The sequence below is a fragment of the Jaculus jaculus genome, chromosome 10 (assembly GCF_020740685.1).
Source record: "Jaculus jaculus isolate mJacJac1 chromosome 10, mJacJac1.mat.Y.cur, whole genome shotgun sequence".
In the NCBI taxonomy this organism is placed as follows: Eukaryota; Metazoa; Chordata; class Mammalia; order Rodentia; family Dipodidae; genus Jaculus; species Jaculus jaculus.
In genome coordinates, this window is record NC_059111.1 from 110,687,040 (window position 1) to 110,699,868 (window position 12,829).

The following is a 12,829-nucleotide window of genomic DNA, read 5'->3' on the forward strand; positions in this document are numbered from 1 at the left end:
GGTGTTTGGTTGCAAAGCTAACCTGCTGGGGTTCTATTCCCCAAGATCCAAGGAAAGCCAGATGCAAAATGACACATATATCAGTGATCCCAATGCATCTATGAAAATGCGAGGCAGAGCCAGGCGAATCTGCAGCTCCAGAGCTAGCTAACCCGACTTCCTTTGAAGGGTCCAGCCTCTTCTCTCCCTATTATTATTATTATTATTATTATTATTATTATTATTATTATTATTATTTTGCTTTTTCTAGGTAGGGTCTCACTCTAGCTCAGGCTGACCTGGAAATCACTCTGTAGTTTCAGGGTGGCCTCGAACTGATGGCAATCCTCCTACCACCACGCCCGGCCTCCCTCCTCTTTCTTTGTCCTCAGCCCCATCCCCTCTACTCTGCCCCCCCCCTCTATTTCCCCCTGCCCCTTCCTCTCCTTCCGTCCCTTTTTCCCTTTCTTTTCCTGTCCTTTCCCCAACTCCTCTGTTCTCTTCCTCCCTTCCCTCCTGTCTGCGCTCCCCTTCCCACCTTCTTTCGCCGTTCCCTTCTCCTCTCACCTCTCCTTTTTCCCTTCTCCTCTGTTCTCACCCCTTCCCACCTCTTCTCCTTTTTCCTCCGGTGCAGCCCCTAGAAGGGCGGTGGGGCGGCAGAACGGCACGAGCCCTCTGCGCGCGCCCGCTCCACCCGAGCGCGCCTGGACGCGAGGCTCGGGGCCGCGCCCAGGGGGCGGTGCTTGGCCAGCGGGCGGGGCGCGGGCGGGGCGCGGGCGGGGCGCGGGCGGGGCGCGGGCGGGGCGCGGGTCTCGCCGCGGGTCTCGCGAGAGCGGCGGTGAGTGACGCGAGGACGGGCTGGCGCGTCGCGGGCGCGGGCGGTGCGTTTGAATCCTGTCCGAGCGCGGGAAACGGCGGGTCCTGGGCGAGGTGGGCGCTCGCGGGCCAGCGGGAGACATTCGAATGGGTAGGGGCGGGCCGGAGGCCGGGGCGAGGCGACGGGCCCGCCTCGGGTCGCTGGTCCGCGGCTGTTTCGGGGTCCGGGGCTCCTGAGGGTCGGGCTGCCAGAGCGGGAGAGGGCAGGGAGGGCCGCCTCCAGAGCCCGGCCGACTCGGGGTGCCTGTCCCCCGGACCCGGGCGACGTGGGGGTGCTGGCTGTGCTCTCCGAGCTGATGCGAGGACCGCAGTCCTGCACGTCGAATGGCTGTGCACCCGGGGCTGACGTGGTCCTGGGTTGACAAGAGAACCGCTGTCCTGGACCCTGACGGACATGGGAGGGCGGACACTGGACCCTGACGGACATGGGAGGGCGCACACTGGACCCTGACTGACATGGGAGAGTGGACACTGGACCCTGACGGACATGGGAGGGCGGACACTGGACCCTGACGGACATGGGAGGGCGCACACTGGACCCTGACTGACATGGGAGGGCGCACACTGGACCCTGACGGACATGGGAGGGCGCACACTGGACCCTGACGGACGTGGGGAGGGCGCACACTGGACCCTGACGGACATGGGAGGGCGCACACTGGACCCTGACTGACATGGGAGGGTGAACACTGGACCCTGATGGGCGTGGGGAAGGTGGACGCTAGACCCTGACTGACATGGGAAGATGGACGCTGGACCCTCACGTGGGGAGGGCGGACACTGGACCCTGACGGACATGGGAGGGCGGACACTGGACCCTGACGGACATGGGAGGGCGGACACTGGACCCTGACTGACATGGGAGGGCGCACACTGGACCCTGACAGACGTGGGGAGGGCGGACACTGGACCTTCACGGACGTGGGAAGGGCGGACACTGGACCCTGATTGACATGGGAGGGTGAACACTGGACCCTGATGGGCGTGGGGAAGGTGGACGCTAGACCCTGACTGACATGGGAAGATGGACGCTGGACCCTCACGTGGGGAGGGCGGACACTGGGCCCTGACTGACGTGGGGAGGGTCCGGGGCTGAAATAGGGAGTATCCAGGACCTGGACTTTGTCTAATGTGGTGAGAATGCCAGCTTTCAACACGGACTGATTGTGGGAAGGATCCCAGCCCCAGGGCTAATATAGGGAAGACCTCAGCACTGGACCCTGACTGATGTGGGGAGAACCCAAGCCCTGGACACTGACTAATATGGGAAGGACCCCAACCCTAGATCTTGACTGCTGTGAGGAGGAGTCTTCCCCTGGATCTGGGGTGGAATTGGGGTATATATACCCCAGGCCTGGACCTTGACTTACAATGGGGAAGACCCCAGCCCTGGGGAGGATCATGGAGGACCTCCACTGTTGAGGGTACATCCCAGTCCTGCACTGTGGCTGATGTTGGGAGGATATCAGCCCTGGAGTAGGGCTTGACCTAGTGAGAAATTACCCCAGGACTGCTATAGGGAGCATCTGGACTGCTATAGGGAGCATCTGAGCCCTGGCCCATGGGCTGATGAAGGGAGCACCCCAGCTCTATACTAACTAAAAACAAATCAAGAAGTGGGATAATTGGTAGTCAAGCATCTGTAGATTTCATATTGTAGACTAAACCGCCAAACCCATGCACTTAAATAAACAAGAATAGTGATCAGAGTTAGGAAGCTGACGCCTTCCACCTGGCCTCTCCCCCCCTTTACTCATCAGAAAAAAGTTAGGATTCATAGGTCAGCCATTAAAGTTGAGGAGTGAAGTGGCTGTACCTTTTTTATTTTTTTTAACTAATTTGTAGGTACCTCAGGGTCTTCTGCTGCTGTCATTAGATACCAGATGCACACACTACTTTGTGCCTGGATTTATGTGGGAATTGAACCTGGGCCAGTAGTCCTTGCAATGACATGCTTCCAACTGCTGAGCCATCTCCCCAGCCCTGGTGGCTTGACTTTATTTATGTGGGGAGTTAGTGAATTGAGATTAGTGTCTACTGTTCAATTGAGAATTAAGATTTAGGATTGTATATTTACTGTGATAAGCTATCCCTATAAATACTATCATTAATTTTCTGTATTGCTCTATAATGGTAAAAGTGATTTAAAAAATATAATGAAGGGTCCTGTTGCAAAAATATTCCATCATTTTCTGTGATCCTATCTTTGGGCTTATGTTTTTGTTACTATTTTTTTTTGGTTTTCCAAGGTAGGGTCTCACTGTAGCTCAGGCTGACCTGGAACTCATGTAGTCTCAGGGTGGTCTCGAACTCATGGTGATTCTCCTGCCTCTGCCTCCCAGGTGCTGGGATTAAAGGCATGAGCCACCATGCCTGGCTTTTTACTATTTTTTAAAATATTTATTTAGGCGAGAGAGAGAGAGGGAGGGCGAGAGAAAATGGCCATGCCAGGGCCTCTAGCCACTGCAAGTGAACTCCAGACACATGTGCCACCTTGTGGATCTGATTTTACATGGGTACTGGGGAATTGAACCTGTGTTCTTTGTCTTTGCTGGCAAGTGCCTTAACTGTTAAGCTATCTCTCCAGCCCTGGTTTATGGTTGTTTTCTTTCTTTCTTCCTTTTTCTTTTTGAGTACGTTGTGCTAGAATCAGGTGGTATAAGTAAAATTCCTGGGGAATCTCATGTGGGAAGGAGGGTGAGCACAGTCCCCTGACACTAATTATCCTGTGAAGGTGGGAGGAGTGTGCTTTGGCTGAGGTTTATGTACCATCTAACAAGCTCCCAGGTGACCCCAAGGCTGTAGTTTGAGTAACTTCTCTCTTGAATAACAAGAGGATTGTCAGGTGGGATCTTCTTGTTGGAGGAGCGGCATCTTAGGAAGAGAGTGTGGAATTCAGCTGCGAGGATCAACCAGTGTCTGATGAATTAGCTCGGGTCTTCCAGAGCCACCATCTGAGATACTAAAGGGGAGAGGTGAGTTTTGGGGTAAATTCTTGTTCCTTAGCTGCTACCTTTATTAACAATTGGTAATACCTGTTATGTTGATATTATCTTCTGTAAATAATTTTTCAGATTATTACAGTTTTGTGTCAGAATATTGTTAGAAACTGTCTACCATAGTATTATAGGAATTTCTTACAATTGACTGTCAATACTAAATAAAATCTTGTAGGAAAACATGCATTTGCAAATGTAAGTCCCAGTATGATTGCATTTCTCACCAGGGTTTATAAAACAAATGCCATTAGAACAGTTTCATCTGTCATGGAAAAACGTGAGACATTTGTACATGCAGTGTCGAAGGAGCTGGCTGAGGAGTTTCTGCAGTTCATTCGACTTGATGTAAGTTGGGTGTTTTATTGTGGTTTTGATTCTTGGTATAAAATAATGTTCTAAGCCAGGCATGGAGACCCTTCACTTTTAATACCAGCACTTGGAAGGCTGAGGTAGTAGGACTGCTGTGTGAGGTGTCCCCAGAGTGAGTTCCAGGTCAGCCTGGGTTTTTAAATTAGCCTCAAAAACCCAAACTAAAAGAAAACAAAGTTCTTTGCGTCCAAATGCAATATAGTTATGCCAGTGGATTCTTGGGGACCATTGTTTATCTGGGAAAAAAAAAAACAAAACAAGAAAACTCTAGATGCAAATAGACCTGCTGAGCTATATAAGATGTGAATGACAAACAGAAGTTCCCCTAAGAGCCCCCCTGCCTTCTTACTTGAAGGACTGGAGCGGGCAGATTGTGTTTGTACCTGAAGAGGTTTGGCAGGCCAGGGTGTATAGATGGGAGGGAAGAAGACAGGAAATATGGCAGGTCCTTTTTGCCATTTTAAAGTTCTTTATGTTTTTATTTTATTTTATTTTATTTAATTAATTAATTTATTTATTTTCTGGTTTTTCGAGGTAGGGTCTCACTCTAGCCCAGGCTGACCTAGAATTTACTATGGAGTCTCAGGATGGCCTTGAATTCATGGCAATCCTCCTACCTGTACCTCCTGAGTGCTGGGATTAAAGGCGTGTGCCACCACGCCCGGCTTTATTTTATTTGTTTTTGAGAGAGGGAGGGAAAGAATGGCCATGCCAGGGCCTTTAGCCACTGCAAATGAACTCCAGACACATAGGTCATTTTGCACATCTGGCTTATGTGGGTAGTGGGTCGTTAGGCTTTGCAGGAAGCACCTTAACCACTAAGCCATCTCTGCAGCCCCCTTTTTGCCATTATAGGGAGTTCAGAGTTGGTCTCATGTGCAGTGGGTGCTATTTATAGGAGAAGAACCAAGGATGGAGAGAAAACTAGAGTAGCAGAGACAGGAAGATTTGCCTTTGGGAACTGTCCTTTAGCTGCACGTAAAGAGCAGGTTGAGGAACCAAGCCACATAGTGAGACTGTGCTTGTCATGGGCACTGAATGTAGGGTAGGAGCTGGGAGCTGCCAGCTAAAGGGATGACCACACTACTTTTTGGATATGGGAATGAGGGCTTGGCGAAGATGACTGCCAGTAGGATATGCCCTCCATGATGGGCCAGAATGCCTTTGGAACAGTAGAGGGGCTTAAGGTGGAGACCTGAACTAGTGCTAAGACAATTGGGACTTCAGGGCCAGAAGCCCTGAGCTCAGCTGCCTCACCTGTTGATTAAGCAATAAAAATCAAATTAGCAGACCCAGAATTAGAGAAGAGCCTAATAATGATTTTTTTTTTTCTGGTAGCATTTAGGAAATGATTTTTCTTCATTAAAAAAAATGAACTTCTGGGCTGGAGAGATGGCTTAATGGTTAAGTGCTTCCCTGTGAAGCCTAAGGACCCCGGTTCGAGGCTCAATTCCCCAGGACCCACGTTAGCCAGATGCAGAAGGGGCACACACGTCTAGAGTTTGTTTGCAGTGGCTGGAAGCCCTGGCGTGCCCATTCTCTCTCTCTCCCTCTATCTGTCTTTCTCCCTGTGTCTGTTGCTCTCAAATAAATAAATAAATAAATGAACAAAAAATATTTTTTTTAAAAAAGAACTTCTAACAGGATGCCATCCTATAAACTTAAAAATAACAGATTCAGACAATATCACAATAGTGTTTATAGGAGCAAAATATAATTTGTAATTGTGTAAATATCTGCTTTAGCAGTAGATATGTGTGGTTTATTAGGAGTGTAACTCATACATATCTAAAGCCTAAAAGGTTGTTCCAAGTGGCATGCTACTGTCAACTAAAATTACAGTGAACTAAAGATGAAGTATATTAGTATTTAAAATTAAAAGGATCTGAAGCAATTGAAGAGGTGAGCCCATTGTTGCCTGTGTGATGTTGCTTGGTACCTAATGGACATCTTGGTGGAATACTAAGCTAATCTTCCTACTAATGAGGCATTGATTTTTAGTTTATCATTAGTAAGTTGTACTGGCACTTAACTTAGTACCCAGTCCCATGAAGCTTGTCATACAAAATAAAAATGGATGTATTAGGGTTGTGCTTTGCTTGATTCATCATGTTGAAGGATATGAAATACCTTTTTGTTGTTTTTTGTTTTTTTTTTTTTTTTTTTTTTGAGGTAGGGTCTCACTCTAGCCCAGGCTGACCTGGAATTCACTATGGACTCTCAGGGTGGCCTTGAACTCACGGCGATCTTCCTACCTCCGCCTCCCGAGTGCTGGGATTAAAGGCGTGCGCCATGAAATACCTTTTTTATAAAAAAAAATCTTTTTGTGTAAATAGATTTTTATTTATTTATTTGTAAGCAGAGAGAGAGAGAGAGAGAGAGAGAGAGAGAGAGAGAGAGACAGACAGACGGACAGACAGACAGAAGACAGGCAGAGAAATTGGCATGCCAGGGCCTCTAGCCTCTACAAACAGACTCCAGATGCATGTGCCACTTAGTGCAGATGGCTTTACTTGGGTACAGGGACTTGTACTCCAGTCTTTAGGCTCTGAAGGCAAGCGCCTTAGCCATTGATCCATCTCTCCAGCCCCTGAAATACCATTTTGTGTAATGAGTTTTACATAGCTCAACCTGATAGGAACTGAAGAAACGAAGTGAATCAGTTTGAGGCCTGTGAGGTGAGCCTCTCCAGCAAACTGAGTCTGCTGTACTTTGATGTGTGCCACTAACAACCACTGCATTTGTACAATTGGTGATAAAAACCAGTATAAATAATGTCTGTGTACCAGAGCTCACCTGGCAAGGACAAGGAGTGTTTACCAGGTACTGTGGACCTTGGCAAACAGTCAGTTGGGCTGTGAAGTGGAATCTAATTTTCTTTTAAAAATATTTTTAATTTTTGTTTATTAGAGAGAGAGAATATGAATGGGTGTGCCAGGGCCTATAGTTACTTCAACCATACTCTAGATGCATGTGCCATCACATGCATCTACTTATGTGGGTTCTGGGGAATTTGCAGGCAAGTACTTTAACTGCTAAGCCACCTCTCTAGCCTTGGAATCTAATTTTCTAAGCTGCAGAGGCCACAGGTAAATGAGGTGATAAGGTTGACAGGAAAGGGAAGGTCTAGCATATGAATAACTTGGACAACCAGGTTCTTTGTTGGTAAAGCAGGAGAGAGCAAGAACCGCTCTTGGCAGAATGTAGAGGGAATCTTGTTCAGTGGCTCCTCTTCCTCCCTTCTCTTCTATAGAACTAATTACAAAGTTACAGAAAAGTTTCAAGAGTACCATCTGCCAGTGATCATCATGTGCTGCATTCTTTGCCCTGTGTTTTAGTATTACTTGAGTCAATTATAGTGTCCCTTCTCAAATATTCCAAGGTACATTTTTCTAAAACATATGTACTTTCTTTTATAACCACATTAAGATCCTCAAGGCCTGGAACTCTAGCCATTATTGGCAGTACACATTTATTTTGCACATTTGTTCTCTAACATCCCATTCAGCTGTGCTTTTTCCTGATCCAGTCCAGTGCTACACAGTGTCTTCAGCTGTCATATCTCCTGAGTGTTCTTTGATGGAGTAGGCCTGACTGCCTTCCTGTGCTCGTCACAGTACTGAAGGTTTGAGAGGGCAGGTGGCTGTTGCATGCCCTTCCTTTTACCTCCTTCTGATCTAGTCAGATCCAGTTCAGCTCCGTCAGGTGCGAGTGTGAATTTCTATCAGTATCACTGGGTGAGTTTATGGGTGTCGATGGTTTCCCCTGGGAGCTTGCTGTTTCTCTTGATAATCTGGAGAGGCCTGTGTGCACTGCAGATGACCTCCTTCTCAGAACTCTTCTACTGGCTTGTTTTAGCATCTATGGATTCTTGGCATAGCCCACTTTATTATTATGGTGGCTGTAAAATGGTGTATTTTAAACTCCATTTTTTATTTTTTTATTTTTTTTGAGGTAGGGTCTCACTCTAGCCCAGGCTGACCTGGAATTCACTATGGAGTCTCAGGGTGGCCACGAACTCACAGTGATCCTCCTACCTCTGCCTCCCGAGTGCTGGGATTAAAGGCATGTGCCACCACGCCCGGCTTGAACTCCATATTTCTTTTTTCCCCCCATATTTCCTTAGTATTAATACAGTGGCATTGTATAACATGCCATTGCTATTAATAAATGGTGTGTTATTAACTTATCAGTATGGTCTCTTTGATGCTTATTTTATTCAGTAGGTTATAATCTATTACCATCTATATACTCATACATATCCTAGAGTGGCCACAGGAATTCCCCTTTATTCAGTTCCATACCTTTTTTTGATATGCATATACATGTACATATGTGTGTGTGTGTGTGTGTGTATACATATATATATATATACATACACACACATATATACATATGAATACATACACATATATGTATATATTAATTTACTTGAGAGAGAGAGAGGCAATGGGCACTCCAGAGCCTCTAGCCACTACAAACGAACTCCAGATGCATGCACCCCTTGTGCATCTGGCTTATGTGGGTCCTGGAGAGTTGAACCGGAATTCTTTGGCTTTACGGGCAAATGCCTAACTGCTAAGCATCTCTCCAGCCCCTTGTTTGTTACTTCTATACTTAATGACAGGCCTGGGGTTAGTAGATACAGCAGTTACCTTCTAATTATTGAGACAAAACACCTGACCAGAAGCAGTGACTGAAGGAAAGGGTCATTTCCAGCTTACAAGGTTAAAGAGAAGTTTTGTCAGGGTGGGAAAAGCATGACATGCCTGAGTGGGAAGCCTGGGTTACATTTCCACACTAGCAGGAAGGAAGTAGCCTTGAGCACTGGGCTTGGAGCTGGGCTTTATTACCCCAAAGCCAGCCCCCTAGTGACACACCTTGTCTCAGACGGTTCTCTTTACCAAAGGTCTAACAACTTTCCCAACTTGCCACCAGCTGGGACCAAGTATTCAGAACACCTGAGCCCATTGGGGGGGAGGGCATTTCATTCAACCCACCACAGTGGACGTTTCAATTGATTTTGGGGAGGGATTTCCTAAGTGAGTGAATTTTAAACATATTTATATATTTATTAGAGAGTGAGAGAGAGGCGGAGAGTTAGAAAGAATGAATGGACGCATCAGAGCCTCTAGCCACTGTAACCAAACTCCAGACACATGCACCTACCTTGTGCATCTGACTTTATGTGGGCACTGGAGAATAAAACACTAGTTGTTAGGCTTTGCAGTCAAGTTCTTAATCACTGAGCCATCTCTCCAGCCCCTAAGTGAGTGAATTTTAAACTAAAGATCAGGACCTTGTGGAAGAAAACACAGAGGAAGGAATAGATAATTTTTCTTTAGTACTCTGTCCATCTCAGAAAGGATTTTTTTTGAAACTGCAACCAAGTTCTTGAACATGTAACTAATTTAACACTTAAATTTCTGCTAATGTCATGGAAATAATACAACTAATTTCTTGTATTTTGTATTTATTTTGCAGAAAGATGCTTCTGACCCTTTTAGCTTAAATGAATTACTAGATGAATTATCAAGGAAACAGAAGGAGGAATTATGGCAGAGGCTGAAGGACTTACTAACAGAGACATTGTTAGAAAGCCCTGTGGATAAATGGCAGACAGCGGAAGTCCAGGGTGAAGATGATATGGAGTTTGAACATGGCCCAAAGATGGTATTCATCCCTCAGAATTTATTTTCCTTTTTCTGTATTAAAAATAGTTGTTTATTGTGAATAATTGAACTTTAAGAAAAAGTGTAGAAGCCCAGAGTTTTACATGTCTGTTCTGTTTATTTCAGCTTTACCCTTTTCCTCGCTTGCTGTTCCTTATCTAGTACTCAGCATTTCTCTTCTGTTAGGACAGTTGACTTGTGTTCAGTTTCAATTCACATATTAAAATAAGCTAGTGGTGGTTTCATTTTAGAACTATAATGAATTAAATTTCTTCCAAAAATTGAGTTTTAAATTGATAATTTTGGTTCACTTAAGTTTTAATGTTTCATTTGTAGAAAAAGAGCATAGAAATAACACATGGGATTACATCTGTGATTCTTGCTTCTATATCCGTTATAAATGAACATGAGAACTACGCAGCCCTACTAGAGTGTGCCATCATATTAAGTGGTAAGTGCCATTATTGTAAGAGGCCTATTTAACAATGGGTTACTAAAATAACACAATATAAATGAAAGCCACCTGTTTTCCTGAGCAATGAAGAGGTCAGAAGAAGTGGTTTAAAGGCATAGCTTTGCACTCAAGTTGTTTTCCTTTTTCTGGAGGAGTGTGCTGTTGAATAATTCCTTTAGTCTCTGTGTTTCAGAGAGTGAAAGTGTGCATTTCTGAGCAGCGGATAACTCTTATTTATAGGTTCTTAGGGTAGTGTACTTTAACTTGTAAGACCAGTGACAAGAGCTTGTTTGAAGGACCATATCTGACTACATTTTTCAGTTTATGCTATTGTAACATAACATCAGTTTGGCCAAGAATTAACCCCAGCACTCGGGATTACAGTACTGACTTGCTATACTATAAAGCCTTGCTAAGCAAGTATTGGTTCATGTTCAATTTTCCAAAGATTTATATGCATCATTTACAGAATGCCAATGTTTAATAAAAAACTGGCATACTGCCAGGCATGGTGGCTCATGCCTTTAATCCCAGCACTTGGGCAGAGGTAAGAGGATCGCCGTGAGTTCAAGGCCACCCTGAGATGACATAGTGAATTCCAGGCCAGCCTGAGCTACAGTGAGACCCTACCTCGGGGGTTGGAGGTGGGGGAGAGAATTTGACACTGAGCCATGGTGCATCTGTGGAGGTCAGAGGACAACTTTTGGGTCAGTCTTTAGCTTTTCTATCTCGTTTGAGGCAGGGTTTTTGTTTTTATTTTAGAGAGAAATAGAATGGGAGCTCCAGGGCCTCTTGCCTCTGCAAATGAACTCCACACATGAGCTGTCTTGTGCATCTGACTTTATATGGGTACTGGAGAATTGAACCCGGGTCCTTCGACTTTGCAGGAGGAGCACCTTAACTGCTGAGCTAGCCTGAGGCAGGGTTTCTCTTTCGGGATTCTTGCTTTGCTATTGTTTATTGCTGCACCCTCTGGGAGCTCCTGGGAAATTGTCCTGTGGCTGCCTTCCATCTTGTTGTCGGCATGCTGGAATTATAGAAATCTGCCATGTCTTCTTGTCTTATATGTAGGGTCTGGAGCTTGAACTTGGCTACTCCAGCTTGAGCCCTGAACACTTTACCCACTTGAGCCATCTCCCCAGCCCAACCTCATAGTTTTTGTCAGGTTTTGAATGAACTGTAAAGCTGTAGTTGTTAATTTGGGAAGTTCACTAGTCTGAATTCATAAGAGATCTGATTTGATAGAGAAAGCAATTTTATTATGAGGAATGTTTCTTTAAAAAAATTTTTTTATTGACAATTTCTATACTTACAGACAATAAACCATGATAATCCCCCCCACTTTCCCCTTCACATCTCCACTCTCTATCATATCCCCTCCCTCTCTCCATTAGTCTCTCTTTTATTTATTTTGATGTCATCATCTTTTTCTCCTATTGTAAAGAGTTGTACCCTTCCTTTGGCTGTTACATTCTTTCTTCCACAACAGACCCTGAGCCTTGGAGGGTGTGATAGAGATGTTTCTGCTGGACACTGCTCTGTCCCTTCTTCTCAACACTATGTTGTCTTTTGGATCATCCCAGTGGTCACCACTATCTGAAAAGAGATGTTTCTCTAACCAAAAGTGGGAGTAGCATTAATACATTAATATAAACATTAAGTATAGTGCTTACAGGGCAGTTTGGTGAGCATAATCTATGCATTTAGTCAGACAAGAGCTTAATGCCTTTCCTGCATCTATTGAAATGATCATGTGATTTTTGTCCTTCAGTCCATTTATATAGTATATTACATTTACCGATTTGCATATGTTAACCATCCCTGCATCTCTGGGAGAAAGCCTACTTGGTTGGGGTGAATAATCTTTCTGATATAGTTTTGTATTCTGTTTGCCAATATTTTTGTTGAGAATTTTTTTTGAAGTATTTTTATTTATTTATTTATTTGAGAGTGACAGACACAGAGAGAAAGACAGATAGAGAGAGAGAGAGAATGGGCGCGCCAGGGCTTCTAGCCTCTGCAAACGAACTCCAGACACGTGCGCCCCCTTGTGCATCTGGCTAACGTGGGACCTGGGGAACCGAGCCTCGAACCGGGGTCCTTAGGCTTCACAGGCAAGCGCTTAACCGCTAAGCCATCTCTCCAGCCCTTGTTGAGAATTTTTGCATCTATGTTCATGTGGGAGATTGGTCTGTAATTTTCTTTTTTTGTTCTGTCTTTGTCTGGTTTTGGTATCAGGGTGATGCTGGCTTCATAGAAGAAGTTTGGTAGAATTCCTTCCTTTTCTATAAAGTTTGAGAAGCAGTGGCGTTAGTTCTTCCATGAAGGTCTGGTAAAATTCACTAGTGTATCCATCTGAGCCTGGACTTCTTTTATTTTATTTTTTATTTTATCTTATTTTTTTTTAAATTTGTTTATTTTTATTTAGTTATTTGAGAGCGTCAGAGAGAGAGAAAGAGGCAGATAGAGAAAGAGGGAGA

At 45.1% G+C, this 12,829-nt stretch overlaps 1 protein-coding gene across 2 annotated transcripts in view; it reads left to right on the forward strand.

The window, feature by feature from the left end:
- Nucleotides 1-830: 830 nt before the first annotated feature.
- Ncapg2 (non-SMC condensin II complex subunit G2) overlaps nucleotides 831-12,829 on the forward strand; it is a 77,229-nt gene continuing 65,230 nt past the window's right edge. The window contains exons 1-5 of one of the 2 annotated variants that reach the window (XM_045160698.1): nucleotides 831-909; nucleotides 3,692-3,830; nucleotides 4,082-4,199; nucleotides 9,708-9,896; nucleotides 10,232-10,346. In XM_045160698.1, the coding sequence (XP_045016633.1) occupies nucleotides 4,122-4,199; nucleotides 9,708-9,896; nucleotides 10,232-10,346 (382 nt within the window). In that variant the 5' untranslated portion in view covers nucleotides 831-909; nucleotides 3,692-3,830; nucleotides 4,082-4,121. The other variant, XM_045160699.1, reaches the window with a different exon arrangement.